The 23895-nt window shown below is 47.0% G+C and overlaps 1 protein-coding gene across 1 annotated transcript; it reads right to left on the bottom strand.

Annotated features, from left to right (window-relative positions):
* Nucleotides 1–3822: 3822 nt before the first annotated feature.
* Nucleotides 3823–23791, bottom strand: LOC121543625 (mRNA-decapping enzyme 1B). The gene is given in 10 exon segments (XM_041853644.2): nt 3823–5059; nt 8682–8909; nt 9033–9266; nt 9269–10102; nt 10324–10455; nt 10859–11021; nt 11744–11810; nt 19029–19156; nt 20137–20177; nt 23376–23791. Coding segments are annotated over 10 exon segments (2067 nt in total). The 5' UTR covers nt 23535–23791; the 3' UTR covers nt 3823–4978.
* Nucleotides 23792–23895: the final 104 nt, after the last annotated feature.

The following is a 23895-nucleotide window of genomic DNA, read 5'->3' as shown; positions in this document are numbered from 1 at the left end:
CGGACCAGGATACTGAGAAAATGAGGGAGGGCGTGAAAGAGGGGAAGAGAAAGAGAGAGAAAGAGAGGGGAAGAAGGAGGGAGCGAGAAGAGTAACGGACCAGGATACTGAGAAAATGAGGGAGGGCGTGAAGGAGGGAGAGAGAAAAGAGAAAGAGAGGGGAAGAAGGAGGGAGCGAGATTAACGGACCAGGGTACTGAGAAAATGAGGGAGGGCGTGAAGGAGGGGAGAGAGAAAGAGAGGGGAAGAAGGAGGAGCGAGATTAACGGACCAGGGTACTGAGAAAATGAGGGAGGCGTGAAGGAGGGGAGAGAGAAAGAGAGGGAAGAAGGAGGGAGCAGGAGAGAGAGTAACGGACCATGGGTACTGAGAAAATGAGGGAGGCGTGAAGGGAGAGGGAAAGAGAGAGAAAGAGAGAGTAACGGACCAGGATACTGAGAAAATGAGGGAGGGCGTGAAGGAGGGAGAGAGAAAGAGGGGGAAGGAGGGAGCGAGGGAGAGAGAGTAACAGACCAGGGTACTGAGAAAGACGAAGAGAGGCCTATCGGCCCTGGTCAAAAGTAGTGCACTATATAGGGAATAGGATGCCATTTGGGGTCAAAAGTAGTGCACTATATAGGGAATAGGGTGCCATTTGGGACACAGCCAATCCCATCCTCCAGCCAGGCCTGTTTAGAGTTCCTTTATCAGTTTATCTGCACTAATGCTGTGACGATGACACCTCCTTTCATCACACATTTAAAGTGTCTCTATTATTAGCTGAGGAAATAACATTAAGGAGCCTACACTGGCCTGGTTCAACTCATTTCAACCCTCTACTTCGGGGCAAGCCCTAGACAGACACTAAGGAAGGAAGGAGAGGGAAAGACAGCTGGAGATTGAGAGAATAGCCTACATGTTGATTGACAGCTCGTTATTGTTGGTCTCCAATGTCCCTCCAGGGCCACCGTAGGGGAGAGCTGCCATTCCATTTTCTCCAGAGGGATTCCCAACGTTCAAATCTGTCAATCACTGCAACGTCTTTCTTCCTGATAAGTTTCCTGTCGGATTGGGAGTAACTGAATAGCATTCTCCATTTTCCCCTCAGCGGGTCTTCCCATTTATTGAGATTTGGAGCTCTATCTCAACATCTTGGAAGTATGTCCTCCACTCCCATTTATCTGCAATGATTGGAAAATACTTGACAGGAGAAAACAACATGGCTAGGGCTGGCTTTCACCTGGGCAGTTCTTTCAAATCAGTGTCATGAAGGAGGACAATTGAGAGCCGTAGAATCATTCAGGAGAAATACACAAGCTAACAGGTTTTGAGAGGACAGAGCACCACGTCATTTTACACGACTAGCTCCTTACAGAAATGTATTCAGCATACAATCACGTAACATGATAATAAATATCACAGACTTATAAAAGAGATGTTAAACTTAATCAATAATGAAAACATATGAATATCAATACTTTTTGTAGCATAACTAAATGCCTAAATACACAATCAATATAATACCCTCCCACCTCTCCTCCCCCTGAATGTCAACGGACCAGGGTACAGGTCTAATTATCGGGTTGTGTGCATGAGCGGGTTTGACAAATGGAAATGGATCTGGCTATTGGAAAACTACTGCAGTGTACAGTATAGGTTGAGAGCTAATTAGTCCTGGCATATCAATATTGCTGGGGTGTGAAAAAGAGAGTGAGGGGGAAGACTTATTTTGAATACATTTGTCTTGAACACATACAGTGAGGGAAAAAAGTATTTGATCCCCTGCTGATTTTGTACGTTTGCCCACTGACAAAGAAATAATCAGTCTATAATTTTAATGGTAGGTTTATTTGAACAGTGAGAGACAGAATAACAACAACAAAATCCAGAAAAACACATGTCAAAAATGTTATAAATTGATTTGCATTTTAATGAGGGAAATAAGTATTTGACCCCCTCTCAATCAGAAAGATTTCTGGCTCCCAGGTGTCTTTTATACAGGTAACGAGCTGAGATTAGGAGCACACTCTTAAAGGGAGTGCTCCTAATCTCAGCTTGTTACCTGTATAAAAGACACCTGTCCACAGAAGCAATCAATCAATCAGATTCCAAACTCTCCACCATGGCCAAGACCAAAAAGCTCTCCAAGGATGTCAGGGACAAGATTGTAGACCTACACAAGGCTGGAATGGGCTACAAGACCATCGCCAAGCAGCTTGATGAGAAGGTGACAACAGTTGGTGCGATAATTCGCAAATGGAAGAAACACAAAAGAACTGTCAATCTCCCTCGACCTGGGGCTCCATGCAAGATCTCACCTCGTGGAGTTGCAATGATCATGAGAACGGTGAGGAATCAGCCCAGAACTACATGGGAGGATCTTGTCAATGATCTCAAGGCAGCTGGGACCATAGTCACCAAGAAAACAATTGGTAACACACTACGCCGTGAAGGACTGAAATCCTGCAGTGCCCGCAAGGTCCCCCTGCTCAAGAAAGCACATATACAGGGCCGTCTGAAGTTTGCCAATGAACATCTGAATGATTCAGAGAACTGGGTGAAAGTGTTGTGGTCAGATGAGACCAAAATCAAGCTCTTTGGCATCAACTCAACTCTCCGTGTTTGGAGGAGGAGGAATGCTGCCTATGACCCCAAGAACACCATCCCCACCGTCAAACATGGAGGTGGAAACATTATGCTTTGGGGGTGTTTTTCTGCTAAGGGGACAACTTCACCGCATCAAAGGGACGATGGACGGGGCCATGTACCATCAAATCTTGGGTGAGAACCTCCTTCCCTCAGCCAGGGCATTAAAAATGGGTAGTGGATGGGTATTCCATTATGACAATGACCCAAAACACACGGCCAAGGCAACAAAGGAGTGGCTCAAGAAGAAGCACATTAAGGTCCTGGAGTGGCCTAGCCAGTCTCCAGACCTTAATCCCATAGAAAATCTGTGGAGGGAGCTGAAGGTTCGAGTTGCCAAACGTCAGCCTTGAAACCTTAATGACGAAGAAGATCTGCAAAGAGGAGTGGAACAAAATCCCTCCTGAGATGTGTGCAAACCTGGTGGCCAACTACAAGAAACATCTGACCTCTGTGATTGCCAACAAGGGTTTTGCCACAAAGTACTAAGTCATGTTTTGCAGAGGGGTCAAATACTTATTTCCCTCATTAAAATGCAAATCAATTTATAACATTTTTCACATGCGTTTTTCTGGATTTTGTTGTTGTTATTCTGTCTCTCACTGTTCAAATAAACCTACCATTAAAATTATCGACTGATCATGTCTTTGTCAGTGGGGCAAACGTACAAAATCAGCAGGGGATCAAATACTTTTTTCCTTCACTGTACATATATATTTTTTAATCTGCATGATCTCACTTAGAATGGAATGCACTTGAGAAGTGGACGCCTTCCACAGACCTCTCACAGGTAATGACAGTCTGGAATACCCATTTCCACATTCCTAAGTTCCTCAGTTCCTCTTTCCACATCCCAAGGACATACTGACTTGGTAGAAGTTAAAATTCGAAATAAAAGGATCGAGTCCCAAATGGCACCCTATTCAGTGCAGTAGGGCTCTGGTCAAAAGTAGTGCACTTATATAGGGAATAGGGTGAATTTTGGGAGGCTGCCCTTTTCTCTTAAAACTAGTGAAAAGAAGAGACGCTGGCAAATACAGACGTGGGTTATTCCTGCCACGTCTGGAGTAGAGTGAAGCTGCCCGTAGACACAGATCCTGGGTCAGTTTAGCATTTACCCCACTAATGGTTAAGGTTCATATTGGGAAACTGACCCTAGATCTGTACCTTGGGGAAACTTCACCCCGGAGCCACATGTTTGAAGAGTTTGAAGAAGACATTCATTTATTTCCAATTCAGTTGTGGTTCAGAGACCGTTCAATCATTACAAAAGAAACAAGTCATGTAGTGAGCTTTGCAGTCCCTCAGAATATTTGACTCGTTAAAAAAAAAAAAAAAAAAATGTTTTTTCAAAAGCAAAACAACAAAATGATGAGACTCCAGATTCCACAGGTTTGAAAATAACTGACACATGCCAGATTGTGTGAATTAAAACTAATTCCTGTTTCAGTGGTACAGGTCATTGCAAAATGGTGTGTTTTTAAATGTAATATAACTGGGATGGTATGAGAACAGCATAGAAAAATAGAAATAAATATTCTATCATCTCTCTCTTGTAACATAAAATAGTGTCTTAAACCCTTTGCTTGATTCATATAAACCGACTATCAAACTAGTCTAGCGTGTGTGAGCACAGAAGATTCTGGAAGAACCGTGTTGTTGTACATTTGCGTTTCAGACCTTTGGAAATAAAGCCAATCGCGTTATGAAAATAAATGGCAGGTGCTACAGTATGGTCTAATTCTTCCTTTGGGAAACTTTTACCCCAACAGTGATTGTGAGGTAACACAAGATTAAGATTAGCAATATTTTAAACAGGACTTTCCACTTACTGAAGACAGTATACTGTACAAGCATTCAAATAAACTCATCCAACTTCTTCGAAAATCCGACTTCAAGTGAATTAAACATTGTCAAATGCCTGAAAAACATTTTTGGTTGAGAGGTATCTTTTAAAACAAGTGCAGTCATTCTAAAACATGTACAATTGTTTGATAGCTCCTACTACAATATCCCATTCAACCTTAAATTATTGTATTCTTATGATAAAAACATCTTAAAATGACAAAAATCGAATTTCCTTGTAATCTGAATCCACAGATTAAATCCACAGTGCTCACATTAGGAAGACTAATTTTGCTAGATCAGCAAATGGCTTAGATTATAAAATGATTGTGCCGGTTTGGGCATGACCCCAAGGACTTATTCATTAGGCACCGAACGGAAGAAAACAGACAAACAGGGAGAGGGGTTCCCTGGACTTGTCCCATAAGAAATGCTTATTATCACTTCCCGTTGCAAAGCGTTTTGAAACGTTTTCCATTGCGTGCCTCATTAAAACAGGGCCCTGGCCTCAGAACTTGTTTGCGGTGGCTTCCGCGGAGAAGCGGTGGGCGTAGCACTCATAGATGGTATCCAGGAAGGAACTGTCGTTCTGAAAGAGAGAGAAGAGCGAGACAGAGTTAGAGAGAGGAGGAGAGAGAGAGAGAGCGGAGAGGAGAGAGAGAGCGAGATGGAGAGAGATAAGAGAGGGGATAGAGTACTTTGATCAGGAGCGGGGAACAGAAACAACACATTAGCATTTGGACAGGTTGAGTGCGTCTGTCTGCACTCTGCGCTGGTCTGAAACAGCTCTCTTTAGCAGGACAGTGTCCTTTGGCAAGACTGTCTGACTGTACAAAGACTTCCAAACATAAACAGACTGACGGTGTACTGAGTAGAAAGACAGTTTATATAAACAAAGGCAGGAACCCAGGACAACCCATTTGGCTGTGTGAGACGAGCTGCTTCTTCAAGAGGGAAGAGTTTGACGCCTGCAGAATTGCTAGTATTATGTAAATACATTGAACAAAAAATATAAAAAGCAACTTGTTGGTCCCATGTTTCATGAGCTGAAATAAAAGATCCCAGAAATATTCCATACGTACAAAAAGCTAATTTCTCTCAAATGTTGTGCACAAATTTGTTTACATCCCTGTTAGTGAGCATTTCTCCTTTGCCAAGATAATCCATCCACCTGACAGGTGTGGCATATCAGGAAGCTGATTAAACAGCATGATCATTACACAGGTGCACCTTGTGCTAGGGGCAATAAAAGGCCACTAAAATGTGCAGTTGTCACACAACACAATGCCACAGATGTCTCAAGTTGAGGGAGCACGCAATTGGCATGCTGACTGCAGGATGTCCACCAGAGCTGTTGCCAGAGAACTGAATGTTCATTTCTCTACCATAAGCCGCCTCCAAAGTCGTTTTAGAGAATTTGGCAGTAACCGGCCTCACATCCGCAGACCATGTGTAACCATGCCAGCCCAGGATCTCCACATCCGGCTTCTTCACCTGCAGGATCGTCTGAGACCAGCCACCCGGACAGCTGATGAAACTGTAGGTTTACACAACCGAACTGTCAGGGAAGCTCATCTGCATGCTCGTCGTCCTCATCAGGGTCTTGACCTGACTGCAGTCATGTGAGCGAGCGGTTTGGGATGTCAACGTTGTGAACAGAGTGCCCCATGGTGGCGGTGGGGTTATGGTATGGGCAGGCATAAGCTACGGACAACGAACACAATTGCATTTTATCGATGGCAATTGAATGCACAGAGATACCGTGACGAGACCCTGAGGCCCATTGTTGTGCCATTCATCCGCCACCATCACCTCATCTTTCAGCATGATAATGCACAGCCCCATGTCGCAAATAACTGTACACAACTCCTGGAATCTGACAATGTCCCAGTTGTTTCATGGCCTGCATACTCACCAGACATGTCACTCATTGAGCGTGTTTGGGATGCTCTGGATCGACAGCGTGTTGGCTGTTCCCTCCAATATCCAGCAACTTCGTACAGCCATTGAAGAGTGGGACAACATTCCACAGGCCGCAATCACCAGCCTGGTCAACTCTACGCGAAGGAAATGTATCGCGCTGCATGAGGCAAATGCTGGTCACACCAGATACTAAATGGTTTTCTGATCCATGCCCCTACCTTTTTTTTTAAAAAGGTATCTGTGACCAACAGATGCATATCTGTATTCCCAGTCATGTGAAATCCATAGATTAGGGCCCAATTAATTAATTTAAAATTGACTGATTTCCTTATAATCAGTGGTCACCAACCTTTCGCAGTCAGAAAGCAAGCCAGAGATCTACTGCTAAGAATATTTTAAAAACATGACTTCATTTTTTAAAAACATTAACCTCATAAAAACCGTTCTGTAGGAATGAGGTTTGTGTAGTAATACATTATCACAGCATGTTGGCTATATGTCTGGCCTAACAATAGTTTATTATATTTCAAAACTCCAGCTTTGATAACTAAATAGATCAGTTGGTGTAGTACTTGCGAGGCACAGCTGAGCATAAATCGAAATAATTTCGTTTTTTTATTTTACTGACTGATGGTACCTGCATCTGATGGTCATGGTGCTTTCAAGGAAACTGGGAACTCTCGAGAAATCGTGACGTCGTCGATCTTCAGGTCAGAAAGTCGGAGCTCTAGAAAGATGCCAGAGTTTCCGACTTGGATGACCGTTCCAAAATAAAATCCAAGTCGGACCTAGCTTTTTTCCGAGATCCTAATTGTCTTGAACGCACTGAAGTCGGAGAGTTCCCAGTAGTTTTGAACATGGCATTAGTCTCAGCGGCGTGAGCAACTCGAGTCGCACCGCATCTGCCTCATGCACAAATTCATATTGTTCCTACGACCAGAGAAATATCCTTGATATTAAAATAGACAAGATGAGCTGCTAATAATAATAATAAAAATGCAGGGCTGTCGATACACATGGCTACTCATTCATTGCAGCTGCAGGGCGAGTGGAAGTAGGGAGAAACGCTTTTATGTTTGGAATAGTGTTGAACAAAAACAATGTTGACAGTGCTGAATAAACTTGGACATGGAACTCACTCGTATAAAACAGCAGCTCTTTGCAAGTCTCTCTCTGAAGATGGTTTTTTTAAATTATGAAATCTCATGTAGGCTAGTATGAAACGTTGCTGTGGCTGGGGTCGTGGAAGCTGTAGGAACGGCGATTTGAGATATCAGATTGGCCAGCGCAGCAGGCAAACTTTGATTTAGCCACAGACCTCCCAGTCCGCTGGGCAGGGGGAGTTTGTCTTTTCAGACAAATGAAATGGTTCAAAATGGGAACACTTTGCCTACCTGGTGCACAAGTCTTCTGAACCAAGTGCACCTACCGCCAACAGGGCTTCTGAATCAAGTGCACCTACCACCAACAGGGCTTCTGAACCAAGTGCACCTACCGCCAACAGGGCTTCTGAATCAAGTGCACCTACCACCAACAGGGCTTCTGAATCAAGTGCACCTACCACCAACAGGGCTTCCTGAATCAAGTGCACCTACCACCAACAGGGCTTCCTGAATCAAGTGCACCTACCACCAACAGGGCTTCCTGAATCAAGTGCACCTACCACCAACAGGGCTTCTGAACCAAGTCCACCTACCACCAACAGGGCTTCTGAACCAAGTCCACCTACCACCAACAGGGCTTCTGAACCAAGTGCACCTACCACCAACAGGGCTTCTGAATCAAGTGCACCTACCACCAACAGGGCTTCTGAACCAAGTCCACCTACCACCAACAGGGCTTCTGAACCAAGTCCACCTACCACCAACAGGGCTTCTGAACCAAGTCCACCTACCACCAACAGGGCTTCTGAACCAAGTCCACCTACCACCAACAGGGCTTCTGAACCAAGTCCACCTACCACCAACAGGGCTTCTGAATCAAGTCCACCTACCACCAACAGGGCTTCCTGAACCAAGTCCACCTACCACCAACAGGGCTTCTGAACCAAGTCCACCTACCACCAACAGGGCAACACAAATAATAATAAAAGGAGCACAAGCCTTTATCATCGGCTTTCCTCCAGGAATGTTTGGTGATCGACTAGGAATGCCTTGAAGATCGACCGGTTGGTGACCACTGGAACTCCGTCAAATCTTTGAAATTGTTGCGTTTTATATTTTTGTTCAGTGTACATAACTTTGTTTCTGTAAAAACAGCATGAGTATGTCTCATCCTCTCTCTCCTACCTGTATGAGGTGCAGCAGGGTGGCCTGGAGCTGGTTCTTAGAGAGGCCCCTGGGGTGGGGGTCCTCAGGGGCCTGTGGGGCCATAAGGGCTGAGGGAAGATGAGGGCCAGGTGAGCAGTGGGGGTCCCCAGGGGCTTTGGGCTGGGGGCGCTTGGCCTGGGAGAAGACACTGGGGGACAGGAGGAGGGTAGGAGCCACCGTGGCTGGGATACGCTTGGGGGAGATCACCTGGAGATGGAGAGGGGATGGTTAGAGACCTTACTTCTACGAACCCAGATCCCTCCCTGTACAAAACCACTCCAGCACTTTATATGGTCCTTTGAGTCAGATAGGATATGTTTGTTTTTTTACCTGGAACTTCTGAGCAGCGGTGCCTGCAGAGTTCATGTCAGCCCAACTGTCCAGAGACCTGGCTGTAGAATGAGCTGACTGCTGGCCGTGCTGCCCCATGGCTGGGGGGGCTGGCTCGTGGAAGCGGGGGGCCAGGTTGGAGGAAGGCCTAGTGGGCTCCGGGACCAGACTCTGCTCCTGTTGAACCAGCTGCAGCCTCTGGAGCAGCTCATGGGGGGAGACGACACCAGTTAGCTGCACCGGCTGGGGGTGACCTGGCTGGGGTTGGAGGTGAAAGGGCTGGGGGTGGGACTGGGGTTGCTGGAAGGAGGGGAAAGGGTGAGAGGGCTGTGATTGAGGTTGAGGATGGCCAGGCTGGGTTTGGTGGGAGGCTGAGACTGGGAGGGGTGTGAGGGCTGCAAGGGCACCAGCATCTGGGGGGGCTTGGTGGGTCTGAAGTACAGCGGCTGGGCCTGGTGAGGGGGGAGGTGGAGGTGAGGGTGGTGGTGATGGTGTTGAGAACCAGGGAAGCCCAAAGCATCCACCAGGAGAGGCTGAGGACGGGCAGACTGGAGGCCAGGGATGAGAGGAGGAGGGGGGTGGGAACAACAGGGAGTGGAGGAGGCCATCGAAGGGGTGGTGGAAGTGGGATGGTTCTGGAACAGTCTCTGGATGGGGTCTTGTCTGGCCTGGATCTGCTGGTGGTGTTGGAGGGCAGAGGGGGCTCCGTTCTCGGGTGACTCGGAGACGGGTTGGAGCAGCTCCATGGGACCCCCTCTCTGGAGCTGGTTCTGAGGCTGGGAGGAGAAGGAGGAAGCATCCCTCATGAGCTTCTGGAAGGCAGGGCAGTGCTGTGGGGGGCTGCTACCCGAGATCAGAACCCCTTCCTGGGCCTGGAGCTGGGCCTGGACTGGGTCCTCGTAGGACAGGGAGCGGGCCACCGCCGGGCGGACACCTCCAGGCTTACCCTGGGGCTGGGACCCTGGACCTCCTGACCCTGACCCAGCCATGGGAGAGACCAGCTCTGGTCTGGGCTGCTGGACACCAAACAGAGTGGCCAGAGAGAGAGGCCTGGGCTCTCCTTGACTATCCTAAGAGAGGGAAAGAGGATGGAGAGAGAGGGTGAGAGATAGGTGGTGTGAAACAGACAGGAGAGAACATAAGGTAACCAAACAGCAGAGAATACCTGTGATACCAGGTCAACACTGTGTTAGAAATCATTCATTTGACCATTTAAAAAACACTAATTCTAGCCACACAGGTGGAACACCTTATTTCCATTGTGTTCAATAAGGTGAAAGGCTGCGTGTACCTGAACAGGCCTCTCCTGTAGCACAGCCTGGGGATATCTCTCCATAGGTTTGACAGGGATAGGTTTGATCAGGTTGGGGTTGTCATCAAGGACATTACATCCTCCTATCTCCTTAGGCTCTGGATTACCACCCTGAGAGGAGAGGGGGAGAGAGGGAGACAGGGGGAGAGACAGAGGGAGAGAGAGAGAAAGAAAGAGAGAGAGAGAGAGAGATAAAGAAAGAGATAAAGAAAGAGAGAGAGAGAGAGAGAGAGAGAGAGAGAGAGAGAGAGAGAGAGAGAGAGAGAGACAGAGAGAGAGAGAGACAGAGAGACAGAGAGACAGACAGAGACAGAGACAGAGTGAGAGAAACAGAGGTGCATTCAGGAATATATTAGCATGCACACATTATGCCACAGCAGCAAACATTTTATTTCCTCAGAAATACTTACAGAAATCACAGGCAGCAGCCTTGTTATATATGCCTTAGTGCCCCCTAGTGGTAGTGGTGGGTTAGTACCGTGTCATAGTGCTAGCACATACAGTAGGTACCTACCTTGTCATACTCATTGCGTGCTTTGGTCAGCATCTGCAGGATGTCCACTCCTTGTCCCTTCCCAGGGTCCCCTGCTGCCTCCAGGGCTCGAGGAGACACCAAGCCCCCCTGACCCTGTGCCTGTTGACCCAGCTGGGCTAGGGCCTGTTCCTGCTTCGTCAGACTGGAGAGAGAAGAGGTTAGAGTGTCTGTGTGAGTGAGTGAGTGAGTGAGTGAGTGAGTGTCTGTGTGAGGGAGTGAGTGAGAGAGTGAGGGAGTGAGTGAGTGAGTGAGAGAGCATGCAATAATTCGACTGCATTGACAGGAGATTGAGCAAACCTCGATTATGTGTTTACACGCACAGTCACATTTCATTTTTACACGGTCTCACACACAGTAACAGATGGTCATTCACTAGGGAGGCCACTACACAACAATCATTACATAAATCAACTGGAAACTGGTAGGGTTTAAATCACTGTGTGTGTGTATGTGTGTCTCTCTGTGAGTGTGTCTGTGCCTGTGCGTGTGTGTCTGTGCTGTTATGAATTGGCAATGGTCTGGCCCAATGCAGGCCCTGGTCCAAAGTAGTGCACTATATATGGAAAAGGGTAGCATTAGAGACACAGCCACTTAGTATTAATCTGACAGCTATTAGTTCACTAGGTGCCTTTTGTATCCAGCAGGGGAATGCTGCCGCAGCGAATGCTTAATAAAACAATGTTTACATGATTTAACTATGATGGAGTGCTTTTAGTGGAGCAGTGTGGACAGACACAGACACCAGTGTTTTAGTGCAGCAGTGTGGACAGACACCAGGGGCTAGTAGCTGGTGGTAGATAGTGAGTGATGATAGCTTGCAAGGACAGCGCCATGGGGACACAGAGAGGGAGAGGTGTTACTCACTTCTTCATAAGCTCTGCGATGCGCTGGCAGTCCGCCTTATCATAGAACCAGATGCCATAGATAGCTACTAGAGAAAGAGAGAGAGAGAGAGAGAGAGAGAGAGCAGCGCAGGGAGCGAGACAGGTCACAGGTCAGTCAATGGCCGCAATCGAGGCTCCAATCTAAATCCAGGCAAAACAGACTGCAGTGCAGCGTCAACATCAGTCCACCCCCCTCAGACATAGAGTCATCGCTAAATACACCAGCTAGCACCATGGGAGTCGTTTCATTTCCCAGCCATCACAAAACACTGTGAGAAAGTAATGAAAGATAGAACATGTGTGTGTGTGATCCTCTGTGTGTGATCCTCTGGGTGTGTGTGTGTGATATGATCCTCTGTGTGTGTGTGTGTGATCCTCTGGGTGTGTGTGTGTGATCCTGTGTGTGTGTGTGTGATCCTGTGTGTGTGTGTGTGATCCTGTGTGTGTGTGTGTGTGTGTGTGTGGTGGGGCTATAAGACATGGTCCATGGGGACATAAACAGTGGTATACAGTGGAGATAAATAAGTACCAATCTGGGAATAGGATCTAAAGTCTAAAATAACCTGAACGATGAATGTTGGTGACTGTTGAAATAGGTTCGCTGCTGTGTGTGTGTGTGTGTGTGTGTGTGTGTGTATGTGTGTTGGCAGGTTCCCTGATGTGTTCCTTCCTGGCAGGCAGTCTGAGAGGAGGAATCGGGGCTGTGTCCCAATTATCTCTCCTTCCTCCCGAAGTGTGCACTTGTTCACTCCCCTTCACTGGTTTGAAAATGAAACACGGTGTAAACTCCCCTTCTAGCCCATGCCTCCGCCAACACAATGCTTTTTAGATTAGTGGGAAGTAGTGAACACTTTAGGGGAAATGAGATATTATGGGACACACCCCGAGGGATTACAGTGGAGACGGTGGGTCACATAAACAATTCCTCCTACTGGGGCACTGTTCATCCAGGATGGTTCCGGAAGATATACCGACAGATTCCAGGAAGGGGAGACCGGGCTGTGTTCAGCAGAGGACAACATATTCCACCATTGAGACACCGTGGGATTACCTACTGTCATTATTAAATGCAACATCTTTATCAGTCATGACTCACGCAAGACCGCGTTAACTTCTTGGAAACTGTGACGACTTTCACCCGAGTGGACTATCATGGATTAAATAAAGATAAATACATAACAGTCCTGTGTTGATCTCGTCACCATCTTTAGTCATGATTCATGACATTGTTATGGATTAAGTGCAGGTTCTGGGTTCTGTCACCATGACCACATTGGCGTCTTAGTGTCATAATTACTCAGGGTAGCCTACATCAATGTTACAGACATATATGTGCTATGGGAAAGGACAAATGTCTCTGTGGCAGTTATCCAGGGTTAGGGCAGGCTGGGGCCGGATCATTGGGTGGTGGGGTAGGGACCATAGGGGTGGTGGGGTAGGGACCATAGGGGGGGTAGAGGGGTTATTGAGGCTCTGGATCAGAGAGAGTTAGAAGCCAGGCCAGGCCACTACTCTACTCAGCGTGACTGAGACAGGAGACCTGTTGACAGGCAGACCAGGAACACTTCTCCTGTCACCTCCATCAGAGTAGAGCTCACGCAGCCTCAAATAGGCCAGGCAGGAAGATAACACCCCGGCACGCCGGTCGGCCCAAAAAAGAGAGGACAGGGGGAGAGATAAGAAAGGAGGAGAGAGAAAGGAGGGAAGAGTGAGGGAAGCAGGGTGGAGACTGAGGGAAGGACTGAGGGCTTTGGGACTGAACGCCAGCCAGTAGAATAGAGCATGCTGGCTCCTGACTGACAGAGAGAGAGACTACAGTGAGAGAGTAACTGAGTCAGTGAGGACAGCGGGTAAAGCACTGGGAGTTCTGAGTAGCTGGATCTGCTACGGTCTGTCTGCTGCCACCCTGTCTGCCCCCCTGAGCTGTGTACCCTGAGCTGCTCTGCCTGGGGCTGTGGAGAGCCAAAGGTCACCCCCTGGGAAAAGGACCAGACAGACGCTCCAAACCCTGGGAAAATAAAGAACCAGCGAGGGCAGCGAGGAGAGAGAGACATCTCTGGAGGAGCTGAGAGACCTCTTAGCTTAGTAGCTACAGGGGACTACTCTGGTTAGACTCCCCTACTACTCTCTCTGAGGAGGACTGAGACATCACCAAGTCTCACACCAGGCAGTCTCTCTGAGAAGACTGTACTGTTAGAGGAGAGACAGGTACAGGAGGAGGAGAGACAGGTACAGGAGGAGGAGACAGGTACAGGAGGAGGAGAGACCGGTACAGGAGGAGGAGAGACCGGTACAGGAGGAGGAGAGACGGGTACAGGAGGAGGAGAGACGGGTACAGGAGGAGGAGAGACAGGTACAGGAGGAGGAGAGACGGGTACAGGAGGAGGAGAGACAGGTACAGGAGGAGGAGAGACAGGTACAGGAGGAGGAGAGACAGGTACAGGAGGAGGAGAGACGGGTACAGGAGGAGGAGAGACAGGTACAGGAGGAGGAGAGACGGGTACAGGAGGAGAGACAGGTACAGGAGGAGGAGAGACGGGTACAGGAGGAGGAGAGACGGGTACAGGAGGAGGAGAGACGGGTACAGGAGGAGGAGAGACGGGTACAGGAGGAGGAGAGACGGGTACAGGAGGAGGAGAGACGGGTACAGGAGGAGGAGAGACGGGTACAGGTGGAGGAGAGACAGGTACAGGAGGAAAGACTAGTATCTCAGCAGTACCAGAGGACAGACAGACAGGAGACTAGTATCTCAGCAGTACCAGAGGACAGACAGACAGGAGACTAGTATCTCAGCAGTACCAGAGTAAACGTTGTCTGAACGTTGGTTGTCACCTTGCAGCACTACAGCAGAAGTCCTCCTTTGGAAAAGAGGCAGGGACAGAGACAAGGAGAATAGGAAGGTCTGTAAGAAGAAGAGGACAGACGGGTACCTCAGCAGTACCAGAGAAAACATTGTCTAACCGTTGTGTAAACGTTGTGACCTAGCAGCAGCTCCACAACACTACTACTACTACTAGACTATCGTCTTAGAGGGACTATGTTGGGGTGGTTGTTCCAGCGTAAACCCCAACATGAGCGTCTTCAAGAGGAGCCGGAGGTTCGGGCAGCCAAGGGGATGCTCATCTCAGAGACAGAGATGGGGTACACCTACGTACGGCCAGGAGGTAAGGAAAGCGTCAAAGTGTTGTCATATAGCAGTGTCCCAAATGGCACCCTATTCCTTCTGTAGTGGCCTGTCTCAGGTGTGTTTCTTAGCCTTTTTTGTCACCCTGTCAATCGGGTTTTCCGTTAGGTCAAATGTGTCGCTGACCGGCAGCATTTTCATTTACCGGACATTTGAGAAATTTACCGGACCCATATGCATTGGGTGTGTAACCTGATTAGGGCGTCCACCCTACGGTCCTCAGAATGACAGAAATCCCATTTAGATGATGGTCGTTCATATTAACAGAACATGCAAGTCGAGGATGCAACGATATGCGGGTCCTTCTTCCTGAATTCTAATGCGCACTTTGAAGATGTTAGAAATAACTTGTCCACATGTACTTTTCCTCAGCCAACAAGACGAGTAACCAACAGCAAAATCACTAGCCTATGTCAATCTACTATCACCCATAGTAGAAAAGTTAACCTATTCTATTGGTCAGCTTGTCGAGAAAACAATAGCCTATTCCAAATTCATCCAACCAGTAGATCTAGGCTACATAACAAACATTAAAAAGCAATGTCTGATGCGACAGATCAGAACGTTTAGCTTTAAAAATGTTGATAAAACTATTTCTTCACATTATAAGGGCACCAAAGCACACAAGGCAGAAGGCTACGAGCGGCTGTTCGTTCCATAAAGCAACTGGTGGGGAAACAAGTTGTCAAAAGGACACTGCCCGATGCGAGCGGTTTCATGTGACAGAGATGAAAATATCCGTTAGAAATGTAGAAAGAGGGGAGATCTAATATGCAACAACTAGCACGGGATGCTAATATGACTAGGATTGTGCCTTTGGCTACTGGACAATGAAAGAAAGTTTAAATAAAATAATTTCCTCCACAGATCTAAATTTTGGCTAGGCTACATTGAAGCAAGTTAAGATATGCCTCATAATATGTATTCAAACATTAAGGTTTCAAACAGTTAAGTAAAAAATTTTCAAAATGCATACTGCCTCCAGCTCATTGCAAAGTGGTGTTACTCTCTGATGAAGCCTGCCTTCCGATGCATTTGCTGTTTGAGATGCCGCAGCAGCTCTCTGTCTGACAGGTTTTCAGCTCTAAGGCTCTGCATCTGTACGGGGTGATAAATAAGATGCATCATGAATACTGGACACACGCCCACATTTAATTCCACTAAATTATGCAAATTAACCTATAGACCGATGAGTATGACCAGTCAAATGTATTTCCATCGACTGGTATTTCCATCAATATGACTAAAAAGCATTATTTTTCAATGGGATTTTTTCCCTTCTTCTCCCGGACAATTGGCCGGCACCAATTGTATTTATCGGCTTTTCTATATAGATCTTTTTTTCGGTCCAAAAGCCAGCTATTACAGGCTAACAGAAACCCTGCTGTCAACGTCACATAATAATGATGTCACAGCAGAGACAACATTCTAATTGGCCTGGCTGGCACGTCCACCGGCTAATGACCCCATGCTGAAATATTTGTTTAGTGATAAGATTCCGTGACCACTCGTGAAAGGTCATGTTGAGGGACGTGTGGTGTTCTAAACATCCCATATAAATAACTCTGTTAGCTATATTTTTCCCCCTCAGGACAGTTCTGTTTGTGTGTAAATGTCTAATAATTAGAGGACTATAACCCAAACAGAACGAGGACTCCAGCAATATCTTAAACAAAGCATTCCACCGGTCTGTCAATGAGAATGATGTGTGCATCAGTGTGTGTGTGTGTGTGTGTGTGGTGTGTTTGACTTACAATGAAGGGTTGGTTTGTATCTAATGTAGGCTGGTTGGCTGGATCCCTGGTGTTGGCAGGACACTTGCGGTAGAAAACCGGCACAGAGGCACTCAAACCTGGGACTACTGCCACCAAAATACCTCTGGACCATATATGGACCTGTGGGGCCACAGCCACTAGACTAGAGACGGCTCCAGGCTCCTCTCCTCAGGGTGTGTGTGTGTGTGTGTGTCTGCAGCACTGAGTCTCTTTCTCAGTCTGCAACCGACCTGGGTTCAAATACTATTCGAAGTCATTTCAAACACTTTATTTGGGCTTGATTGAGCTTGTCTGGCTTAACGCACTAATAGAATAGTCCCCAAACTATAAATCCCACCCATCAGGCACCCCAGCCGGGCTAGGGGATACGCTCAAAGGTTTTTTTAAAGATTTCAAAATAGTGTTTGAACCCAGGTCTGGTCTGCACTCCGCAAATAGTTATCTCATTTAATGAAGTGTTCCATGATTGTCCAGGAATCCTGGCCTATGCCACTTGGAAGAAGGTTAGCTGCATCTTCAATCTGTTTAAACTATGCTGACCTCTACAGTAGTATTGAACATGATTCACATTCAATCTCTTTCTAGAAATGTAAGATTTGTTCTAATCAAATGAAAATCTTCCGAGATGTGTAGCCTAGCAGGACTTAAATAAATATGACCTGGAATGCAAAGATCAACATCTACAGGCCTATACCTCTGACACATAGTTCCTGTGGTGATATATACACACTGATGGACACATAGTTCCTGTGGTGATATATACACACTGATGGACACATAGTTCCTGTGGTGATATATACACACTGATGGACACATAGTTCCTGTGGTGATATATACACACTGATGGGACTAAGGTATTCAAATGCCCAGGTACTGAGTAGGCAGGCTGAACAGCCCAGGTACTGAGTAGGCAGGCTGAACAGCCCAGGTACTGAGTAGGCAGGCTGAAAAGCCCAGGTACTGAGTAGGCAGGCTGAACAGCCCAGGTACTGAGTAGGTAGGCTGAACAGCCCAGGTACTGAATAGGCAGGCTGAACAGCCCAGGTACTGAGTGGGTAGGCTGAACAGCCCAGGTACTGAGTGGGTAGGCTGAACAGCCCAGGTACTGAGTGGGTAGGCTGAACAGCCCAGGTACTGAGTGGGTAGGCTGAACAGCCCAGGTACTGAATAGGCAGGCTGAACAGCCCAGGTACTGAGTGGGTAGGCTGAACAGCCCAGGTACTGAATAGGCAGGCTGAACAGCCCAGGTACTGAATAGGCAGGCTGAACAGCCCAGGTACTGAGTAGGCAGGCTGAACAGCCCAGGTACTGAATAGGCAGGCTGAACAGCCCAGGTACTGAATAGGCAGGCTGAACAGCCCAGGTACTGAGTGGGTAGCCTGAACAGCCCAGGTACTGAATAGGCAGGCTGAACAGCCCAGGTACTGAGTGGGTAGGCTGAACAGCCCAGGTACTGAGTGGGTAGGCTGAACAGCCCAGGTACTGAGTGGGTAGGCTGAACAGCCCAGGTACTGAGTGGGCAGGCTGAACAGCCCAGGTACTGAGTAGGCAGGCTGAACAGCCCAGGTACTGAGTAGGCAGGCTGAACAGCCCAGGTACTGAGTAGGCAGGCTGAACAGCCCAGGGACTGAGTAGGCAGGCTGAACAGCCCAGGTACTGAGTAGGTAGGCTGAACAGCCCAGGTACTGAGTAGGTAGGCTGAACAGCCCAGGTACTGAGTAGGTAGGCTGAACAGCCCAGGTACTGAGTAGGTAGGCTGAACAGCCCAGGGACTGAGTAGGCAGGCTGAACAGCCCTGGGGACTGAGTAGGCAGGCTGAATAGCCCAGGTACTGAGTAGGTAGGCTGAATAGCCCAGGGACTGAGTGGGCAGGCTGAACAGCCCAGGTACTGAGTAGGCAGGCTGAACAGCCCAGGGGACTGAGTAGGTAGGCTGAACAGCCCTGGTACTGAGTAGGTAGGCTGAACAGCCCAGGGGACTGAGTAGGCAGGCTGAACAGCCCAGGGGACTGAGTAGGCAGGCTGAACAGCCCAGGGACTGAGTAGGCAGGCTGAACAGCCCAGGGGACTGAGTAGGCAGGCTGAACAACCCAGGGGACTGAGTAGGCAGGCTGAACAGCCCAGGTACTGAGTAGGTAGGCTGAACAGCCCAGGTACTGAGTAGGCAGGCTGAACAGCCCGGGGACTGAGTAGGCAGGCTGAACAGCCCAGGTACTGAGTAGGCAGGCTGAACAGCCCAGGTACTGAGTAGGCAGGCTGAACAGCCCAGGGACTGAGTAGGTAGGCTGAACAGCCCAGGGGACTTACAGCGAGCGTTCCTGTAGAGGAGGAAGGGGTCCTGCAGTTGGAAGTCCAGGTCTTTAGTGATGGGTTCAGTCAAGTTCTCCATATTCAGCCTGTTCATTATGGTGAAGCCATGTCTGGGAGACGCCAGCCTGAGGACAAACAGGAGGGCATGAATAGAAAGAGCTAAGGGACTTTACATCGCACAGGCCTTATACCAGAGTTAATAGCAAAGTACACAGGAGGGCATCAATAAAAACATTTAAATAAAAGCGGGAGGTACTTTACATTACATACAAGTTCAATAACCTGTGTAACACGCTAACAGCCTGGAAACTAACCAGTAAGTACATGCATGCATCGGAGTTTGAGAATTTTCTTAGAGTACAAGAACTACAGTGGTAATGTATGTACAAGTAGGCCTACAAGGAAACGGAAAGGTGTTGCATGTTCAAGTAGGCCAACAAGGAAACGGAAAGGTGTTGCATGTTCAAGTAGGCCAACAAGGAAACAGAAAGGTGTTGCATGTTCAAGTAGGCCAACAAGGAAACAGAAAGGTGTTGCATGTTCAAGTAGGCCAACAAGGAAACAGAAAGGTGCTGCATGTTCAAGTAGGCCTACAAGGAAACAGAAAGGTGTTACATGTTCAAGTAGGCCTATAAGGAAACAGAAAGGTATTACATGTTCAAGTAGGCCAACAAGGAAACAGAAAGGTGCTGCATGTTCAAGTAGGCCAACAAGGAAACAGAAAGGTGTTACATGTTCAAGTAGGCCTACAAGGAAACAGAAAGGTATTACATGTTTATGACCCATTTCCTGGGTGGGATAGGGTGTGTGGGAGTAGTCATGGCTCTTCCAGGATACAGGCCAGAATAGTCTACTGAGTGATAACCAATCTGTTCAGAGTGAGGGGAGGGGGGCTGACGTAGCTAGCCCACTAAGCCCATTATGTTTAACCTGATGGAGGCAGGCTTCTCAGCTCACAGCTGAAGTATACACAGAGACTGGTCCCAAATGGCACCCTATTCCCTATATAGGGCACCATTTGGGACGGATCCAACCAAGTTTCAGCGCTCACGGGGGAAGTACACAGAGAAAGTAATTAGCTAGCATCGTAAAAGACCCATTATACCTTGTGTACACAAACAGGGTCCCCTCCACGTCAGTCTTCTCCTGCAAAACAAACACAACATACAGTAACTGATTAGGGTTGAATGATTGATCTCTCCTTAACATTCATAGCAAAATGTTACGTAGGCTGTGGGATATGAGGGTTATGAAGAAAACGTATACCGGTGCGATGATTGAGTCACCGATTATTTGGACCAATCATGATTTCGGGGGGCACCTACATCTGCATTTTTAAAAATGTTTGAAAGGGGAGGGGTTCACCACCATCACACCCACCTTCAGAACCAAGTGGGCAATTCCACGATAACAGAATGATTCGGAGACTCTGATTTTTCACTTTTAAAATGTATGCCAAACAAAAACCAATGATTGCAAAGTTAAACCACACAACTCTATGCACAAGGATGGAAAAACACATTTACTTGAAGAACAGTGCAGATGCAAAGTTTGGTAACAGAATGACGGCACAAATAGCACAAACCGTGATCCTGTTAACGTTACCAAACTTTGCACCCTGCATCAAGTAAATGTGTTTTTGTAAAATATTCTTAAAAGTCATCCTTGTGCATAGAGTTGTGTGGTTTGTTTAACCTTGCAAATCTTTAGTTTTTGTTTGGCACATATTTCAAAATGATAAAATCTGCGTCTCAGCATTATTCTGTTCCCTTGGAATTGCCCAAATCCAGAGGCAAGCATTCACACAATATTTGGTTTTGGGTGGCCCATATTCACTGACCTATCTACTACTATGTCAACATTCAGTCTGAAAACTGTCAGCTGTTTACAAACTAGTAGCAATGTGATAAATACTTACTCTTGTCCACCACATCTCACTATAATAACTAGCTGGTGGGCAATAGGTACTATGTGCTCCAGTATCTGTGCGTTCGAGTTGTTGACGATGAGCGTGATGCGTCTCCTCTAACGCCCAGGGCCTGGTTTCCCAAAAGCATCTTAAGGCTAACGCCGCGTTCACGTGATAGTCGGAACTAGGCAACTCTGACATTTCCGACTTCCTAACAGGTTGTAGTTATACGCGTGTCATGTTCAACCAGTTAGCAAGTCAGAAATGTTCCACATTTCCTTGTGCCAACTAGCATGTGAACGTGGCATAAGTTCATAGTTAGAACCTTTGTAGGAGCATGGTTAAATCTCAGAGCGGTTTCCCAAAACCATCGTTATTAACGTTGCACTTGAAAAACACTCGTAATCTAACGCCTGCCTCAGACCACTCGTAGAACAGTTAAATGTGTCGTTGGATGGTTCCCTGCCCTCCCACTTTATACACAGATCCACTAAACATAGAGAATCACAAGATTTATACGTCTCTCCGTGACCGCGATAACTTCAGAACAAAGTTGACTACAAATACAGAAGTTGCCAATGTCTTTGCAATTGATACAAGTCAAGCAACGTATAAAAAGAGGCTTCAAATGAAAACCAAGATGGCTGCATTAAAACAAACAGTAAGCTATAGGCCTGTTTCAATCCGTTTTATTTTGCTACTTGTAGGCTACTGTCTAATTTGTCTCGACATATTTCATGATGTGTATCCTAAAAGGCGTGGCACGGTGAATCCGACGTCTGCATTGGGCCATGCAGCATTTACGGTGATATAACCTCTGCAGAAGTCAGGGCATTCATACTTCTTGCCCCTTCGCGGAGCAGCGCAGAGCTGTTGAGCCGAGCTGCTGTGAAAGAAATTGTCAAGGATGTGAATTTGTGTTTATAAAAGGACCTACCGTCACCCAATCAATTCAATGCAGAGCTATTTGGAGCTCGCCACATTGTTAGAACATTTGGGAGGCGCACGGAGATGCGGTACGGAGCTCAATTTGGCCTCTGCGTGCCGCCGGAGGCTCTGCAATTGTGTCACACCCTCCATAGGAGGTCCTGTATAAACACAAACTCACTTCCTTGACAACAGCTCTGCAAAGCACAAAAAGTATGTTTGCTCTGAGTTCTGCATAGGCCGCATAACAGTAAATGCTGTCTGGCCACTGCAGACGTCGGATTGCCCATGCAGAGCCTTTTAGCAACCATTCTTATCTCTGCGTGGTGTTTTGGGAAACGCATGTTACATCTTCAGCTGTTGTAGGAAAGATGCATCTTGAAAACACTCTTAAGCCTAAATCCCATCGCTATCGGAAACCGGGGCCTTGAAGCTCCGATTTAAACTCATTTACATTTTTTACATTTACGTTTAAACTCCCATTGGACAGCTCTGCAAGCGTTAGCTATAATGTCAAAATGCGTTCGTTACTCACCAAATATGGAGTCTTGCTGAGCAACCATCTTAATTTACTCCCGTTACAGCCGGTACGTACTTCCAAAAAAGGTCTAAATGAAAAGTAACCGAAAATATGCTCTAATGCTATTGAGCTGTTGTAGACTTCCGACCTGTGCGTGGCATTAATGTGTAATTTACAATGGAGGTTTCAAATAGGCTTTTTTTCGGTTGCTTGTCAAATAAATAAATACACATACACATACACATTAAGATAGTTGCTCTGCGAAACTCCATCTTTTGTGAGTAACAAACGTATTTTGACAAAACGCTTGCTGAGCTGTGTAATGGGAGCTTATTGGGCGATGGGAGCTTCTTGGGCGATATGCCGCCTTCAAAACAACTGGGAACTCGTAAATCTCCGACTTCCGAGCGTTCAAACATCTGGGACCTCGGAATAAAACGATCTCGGACTGTGAAAAATCGATTTGAACGGTCATCCACCTCGGGAACTCGGGCCTCTTTGTAGAACTCCGACCTGAAGATCACTGACCTCATGATTTGACCTCGTATTTTTCAGAGTTCCCAGTTGTTTAGAACGCCGCGTCATATTCATCGTCGACATCTCTAACGCACATAGTTGGCAGGCATTATTGCCACGTTAACGTGCTAGTCGGAATTAGGAAACGTCCAACTTGCTAATATGTTAGCTATACACGTGCCGTGTCCAACCAGTTAACAAGTCGGACGTTTGAGTTTCCTAGTGCAGACTAGGACGTGAAAGCGGTATAGGGTGATGTTAGCTAGCTTTCTAGCTAGCTACTTTATTGGAGAACTAGTTAATGCTAAATTGACAAGCCAAATCTTCCAAAACCACGTGAATTCAACCTGGTAAACTAGCTTATAATGTGGCATCCGTATCTGTCCGCCACGATGTTAGTTAACGTTAGATAGCATGCAACTTTGTTGAAAAGAGAAGCGCGCGCGAACAGAGGTAACATCCCCTAACTCACCCACTCATTTGATCGGTTGTTGAAAGTATACAACGCCACTTGACTCGCCACATCTACAATGTTGTTGATGTAAGGATCTTGTCTTTGCAGGGCGGCGAGACTAATGTCCAAACCTTTAGCAGTGAGACAGGTGTTTCCACCCGATGAGCTTGCAGTCATTGTTCTCTGTGAGCTAGCTAGCTAGTTTAGGTCGCTACCAATGCTAACTGGCACGCTATCGCAGGTGAAGGAATTTGTGACGGTTCCAAAGTAAAAAAGCACACTATTGAAACTATCCTCGTCACATTACACTTATGAATTCAAATATTTAAAATAATTAAAGAGAACATAAAAGTGAAGTGTAACTGTTCGGTACACCATCAACAGCTCACTTGACAGCAGCCATGTTTTGTCGAACAGATTGTAAACAATTAGGCATGACGAGTTGAGCGTGGATGGATATAAGGAACGTTAATCAATCTCGAAAAATAGATTGACCGCTTCATCAGGCGGAAGCAGAAGTTGATGATGAAGGAAGAAG

Source organism: Coregonus clupeaformis, unplaced genomic scaffold, assembly GCF_020615455.1.
Source record: "Coregonus clupeaformis isolate EN_2021a unplaced genomic scaffold, ASM2061545v1 scaf1459, whole genome shotgun sequence".
Taxonomy (NCBI): domain Eukaryota; kingdom Metazoa; phylum Chordata; class Actinopteri; order Salmoniformes; family Salmonidae; genus Coregonus; species Coregonus clupeaformis.
The sequence above is the reverse complement of the archived record's forward strand: the minus strand, read 5'-3'. Positions and strand labels throughout refer to the sequence as shown.